Here is a 5,287-nt window from a genome sequence, read left to right as displayed (position 1 = left end):
GGACTTCAGAATCTCAGTTTCCTTCATTTGCTTTTTGTTTAAGCGTATTAAAAACCCAGCGTCTTCTCCAGGACATTGCTTGCTTGGAAGTACAGTTGCACTTTCAGGCTGCACTGGCCGCAGAATGCATGCATGTCTCCGGAGATGGAAATCTTCGCTGGGTCAGGCTCCAGCTCTTGGAAATCACAAGCAAAGTCATTGCAAAACAACAACCGCAACCCAAAAGGCGTTGCCTGGCCGACTTACCTGTCTGCTTTTGAAGTTTTATTTTGATCAGGGCGAGAACAGTGATAGTGATGAAAATCAGTAAAATGAGAGCTGGTAACACAACTGGGAGCAGATGTGATTCACTTGATGAGCTGGAAAGACGAACCACCAGAATTAAATTGGATTTTGATTCAGCTACGGGGTGGCTGAAGTACCTTAATGCAGGCTGTTGTTTTTACACCGAGGAGTATAGAGGAGTTACGAACTCTGATTGAATCAAAGGAGAACAGTCAACAAAGTCAAGTAGAGATGAAATCATTTGATCTGGAGTTTGGCTTATGAGGAAGTAATTTCTACAGCTGCCTCCTCTCTACTGCGTGGGGTTTATGCTGCCAGCTGAATTAGCCCCCCCAAAAGGAAAACGAGCTATCTTAATGATACAAATTCACAAGCAATGTTCATATACTTTCTCTGTGAGTTGTTGTAGATCCTCACGCTGTTGGATGGTGTCTACCTGCCACCTCCGTGCATAAAAGATCTAAATGCTATCAGAGCTCCACAGGCAGAGAGCGCTTTGCCAGGAACGGTGCAAAATCTGACCCTTTGTACAACGGCATGATTCGGGCTTGGTAACATGCTCTGCTCTCCTCTCCTCTTTCTGGCTGGATGGCAGGGAGATATGGTTGGAGGGAGGCTGAGGATGGAGAAGACGGTGCTTCTTGTGCTGGGAGTCACTGGAGCAGATGCCAGCTCCGAGGTGCATGGAGGGCCAGCTCGGGATATTGAACTGGATTGTGGACTTTGTGGTTTATCTTCAGTTACGACTGATATTGCAATATCTGATGCATCTGCACCAGCTATGCAAATCACTTCCCCTGGTGCTGGATGGTGACCACAGCTGGGGTGAGGTGTGAGGGATGCTCCCAGGCATCCTCTGTAACGGGGAGAACCGAAGGTAAATTCACCGGGGAAACCACTTGCACTGGGGTGAGCTGCAGGGCTTGCTGTAGAGAGCTACCATGGGATAATTAGTGGCCAAAATAGCTCACAGCCTTTTGATTAACCTCGTCCAAAGATAGCTCCTTATGCAACACAGAGCACCCAAACACCACCCGGGTTACTGGCTACCTACAGGGGCTTGGATAACGAGTGTGGTGAAGTCTGCAGCACCTGCAGATTCACCAGCGTTATTGCTCAAGCCTAATGTTTCCTAATGTCCTGTCTCCATCCTGAGCGAGGGAAAACAGACAGGAGCACATCTATTGACTCTGGCATCTGATCTACAGGAGTGGCCAGCACCAGAAGATTTAGTGACAAGTTCAAAGATACGTGCCACGGGTGGACATGAGATAACCTTGCCGTCTGCTTCTCTAATTACTAATGTCTGCTATCGGTGCTTTCAACTTGCAACCTGCGCACAACCCATGTAGGGCCCTGGGAAATGGGGCAGACCGGTCGTAAACCACCACGTTAGTGCCAATGAGAAACGTGGCCGTGAACTTACCTCTCGTGATGGATTTCATTTGGGGAGGTTACAAAGGTGCTGGGGGGGGCAGTGGGCAGCAGGGTGCTGGTCCTCTCGGTGACAGTGCCTGTCGTGTACGTCAGGCCCGTGATGCTCCGCTGCGTGGGTGTGCTGTAGATGGCCCGACTTGATAAAGTGGGTTTCACAAGAGTGGATGTTTCTGGGCCTTGTGAAGAGCGGGTTTCTATGGAGAAAATTGTTTTAAGGCTTGAATATCCATCTTTTTGTAGCGGTAACGTGGTAGATTTACCAAAGATCTACGCATTTCACCTTGTGTCTCAGCATGAAAAAATATGCAGCAGAATATGACCAAACCCAAGCATTTCTATTTTCCTTTGAGTCTTACGGAATGCAGCTTGGGAGTACTAGTGAAAACCCATTAATACTTGGCAAACGTTCATACTTTAACCCTGCTATTTCTGTCTATGCTAGCTGAACCAGTTACATGGATTTGTGTATTTACACGCCATAGTTTCTAAAATTGCAAGATAACCTCCAGCTTATCTTCAGAGCAAAGCGAATGTCTCTGAGCTGCACCTGCTAGGATCAGGATGTCATACGCTAGGGGTTTGCATCACAAATAATCAATAATATAATTCAAACAAACTAAATTTCCTCTGAAAGCTCAGCTTACATCCCTGTCTCTGAAAACCTTTACCATCACCTCAGCTACTTGCCAATAACTGTAAGGCAAAATGTGTAGCTGACTTTTCTCATAATGTTGTTATGTTTATGCATAGTACAAAGGACAGTGTATTCTCAAGTCCATGAAGGGGTAGAGGAAAGTGATTTAAAATAAGAAAAAGGATTTATCGTGTTGCAAACCACCCCACCACCTACCCTTCTGGATGCGCAGCTTCACAGAGGACGTGTGCTCTGTGTGCCCGTTTTTAGCCCCGCACCAGTACCATCCTTCATCCTCCTCCCTCAGGTGGCTCATCACCACTGTGTAAGTCCCGTTGTCCTGGTCGCCACCAGCTATTTGTATTCGCCCTTCGTAGGACTCGTGCACAAACCCATCCGCATCTGCGAGCAGTGAGCAGCTAGCTTCCTTCCACCTGCACAAATACTTCTTCTCGTAGTTCCCCTTGGGATCATAGTGGCACTTCAAGGACAGTGAGCCTCCGACTGTGCCGCTGAGAAATTTCGGTCTCTTGGGAAGAGTGGAGGCTGCAGGTTGGAGAGGACTGCGTTAGCATTTCACGCTCCTCATCCGGGGCTGTGGGGAACCCGTGCAGCCCCCAGCACCCCGTCCTACCTGCGGTCACCTGCAGAGCCACCACCCGTGGGCTGTCCTGACTGCTAAGCCTTCCCGTCCCACACCTGTACAGCCCTGAGTCTTCCTTTTTTAAGTCATTTATCAAGATTTTGAAAGCTCCAGAGCTCTCCTGAGGGGTGATAAAGATTCGTCCTTGGTAATTCTTTCCCACGTAGCCATCGGTGTCGGCTATGAGAGCACAGCCAGTTCTCCCCAGTTTGCACCAGAACCTCTTCTCGCCACCTTGGGTGTCCCCAGGTGGGCACAGGACCGTGACGGAGCCGCGGAGCTCCCCTTGGAAGAGCTTGGTCGGCCCCAATGCGCCGGCATCTGTAGGGAGAGAGCACGGCAGGCACTGTCCAGCATGCAGTCCCCAGCCAGGCAGGAGAGAGTTTCCTTTCACATTTATGAACAGGCCAAATCTGGGTACTTTTATACCCCCACATTGTAAATATCTGGTTAACGGTGCAGGGTAGAAAAAGTTGATACGCCTGCTGTGAGTGGATGCTCCAGCATCTGGCCCCAAACTGCTCCCCGTGAGCTGAGCTGCCGGCGGAGCAGAGCCTCCCCTCTCCCTTGCCAGCATCCTACCTGCCAAAACCGTCAGGTTCAGGCTGACGTACAGGTCTCTGTTGGTGTTGCCGATGCCACATCGGTAGGTCCCCGTGTCGCTCCTCTTCAGCTCTGTCATCGTCACCGTGAAGGTGCCGTTCTGGGGGATATCCTCCAGAGACACTCGCCCCGTGTGGTTTTTTGAGGTGTAGCCGGTTGTAGAAATGACGGTGTAGCAAACTCCGCTTCTTGCTATTTTGCACCAATATTTTCGGTCGTATTTGTTGGCTGGCATGATGGAGTAGAAGCACTGATGGGTGACCGATCCTCCAACCTCACCTATCAAAAACCTGGATCCGTACAAGGTGCTTGAAACTGGTTCTTTTGGGGAAAGAAAGAAACAGAAGTTGTTACTCAGAGACAACCAGATCCTTGCCTGACAAGAACCAGCATAGCTCCTTCAAGGCAGGGGCGTGATTATGAGTGGCACCAGTGGGACATCTGGCTCAGAAAGTTCAGAGTTTGTTTTGGATGTGGTGTGTTACCTTCCTTGTGTGCCGCCTTATCCACTTGAGGATAACTGGTGGTGCAGAGCCACTGCCCTGTGCCATGCCACAGATGGGGAAACCCTCGATGCCCCTTACGGGATGCCCCAAACCCCCATCAGCCCTGACAGTCCTGCCTGGAGCTAACTGTCAAGGGCGGCAGTTAACAGCAAACATCTAAGAATAACCCTTGCCGTTCACAAACTCTGCCTGATCTGGCAGCTTGCTTCTCCCTGCAGATGCAGGCACAAGGGGCTGCCTGCAGCCCCCAGCAACGGAGAGCTGGGACTCTCCTTCCCAGCTCTTGCCATGCCTTTGCTCGCTCTCTGCGGACTTTGGGTGGGCAGGGAGGTCTGCCCAGTCTCCGTTTTGCAGGTGGAGGTGTCTAGTGTCCAAGTGAGGATGTAGCCAGGGATCTGCTTGTGTCCTCAGTTCCAGCTTTGCCCATTCTCATCAGTGCAGGTGGCTGGAGAGTTGGTTTCTTGGTGACTCACCTTGCAGCAAAGCTGCTAAGAGAAAGAGAACCACCATGTCCAGCCTTCAGGAATGTTCGCTCAGCAAACTTCAAAAATCTCGCGTTGGATACGGGATTTTGCTGATGTCTGTGTTACAAGACAGAAGAGAGAGATTGTGGCTGGGATTTGCCAAGCTAAAGCACCCAGATTGCTCTGATGGCCGTTCGGAGCAGAGCACCCTCGTCCCTTGTGGTTCCCAGCCCGCGACACAGCCCAGCCCAAGGATAAAGTAATTTCAAAAAGAAAAAAAAGTGCTAATAATGGTCTGCAGCTCTCACACTCCCACATTACATCCTCTGTTGTTTGGGCAGGATGGTTACTAAAGGCATTGCTGGGAGCGAGAGGGCAGTGGGAGCCGAAAGCCGGGAGTCTGTCGGGCTGGCGAGGGACCCGTTGTGGGGCTGCAGCTGAGCCACGGCACCGCAGCGACCAAGCAGCAGCCCCCGCCAGCTCTGCTGCGACCCCGACACTGCGTCATGCACGGAGGCATCCAAGGGTTCCTTTGGTGGTTGCCAAACCTGGCACCGGGCAGCCAGCAGCGGCCATGAGACGTGGCACTTGGTCCTGCCCTGCCACCTGGCCAGCCATCTGCAGACCTGTGGCATCTGTGGCACCTGTGGCCCTTTCTTTTCTTTTCTTCTTTGTTTTCTTTCAGCTCAAGAAACAATAGGAAATGCTGCAGGTT

The 5,287-nt window shown here is 51.0% G+C and overlaps 1 protein-coding gene across 1 annotated transcript in view; it reads right to left on the bottom strand.

Moving 5' to 3' along the window:
• LOC104159751 (polymeric immunoglobulin receptor-like) overlaps positions 1-3,923 on the bottom strand; it is a gene marked incomplete at its 5' end in the record, with an annotated part of 5,003 nt that extends 1,080 nt beyond the window's left edge. The window contains 4 exons of the mRNA XM_009697743.1: positions 1,712-1,916; positions 2,573-2,902; positions 2,991-3,320; positions 3,582-3,923. Of these exons, the coding sequence (XP_009696045.1) occupies positions 1,712-1,916; positions 2,573-2,902; positions 2,991-3,320; positions 3,582-3,923 (1,207 nt within the window). The remainder of the gene's footprint in view (positions 1-1,711; positions 1,917-2,572; positions 2,903-2,990; positions 3,321-3,581) is intronic.
• Positions 3,924-5,287: the final 1,364 nt, after the last annotated feature.

This window comes from Cariama cristata, unplaced genomic scaffold, assembly GCF_000690535.1.
Source record: "Cariama cristata isolate BGI_N322 unplaced genomic scaffold, ASM69053v1 scaffold7463, whole genome shotgun sequence".
In the NCBI taxonomy this organism is placed as follows: Eukaryota; Metazoa; Chordata; class Aves; order Cariamiformes; family Cariamidae; genus Cariama; species Cariama cristata.
The sequence above is the reverse complement of the archived record's forward strand: the minus strand, read 5'-3'. Positions and strand labels throughout refer to the sequence as shown.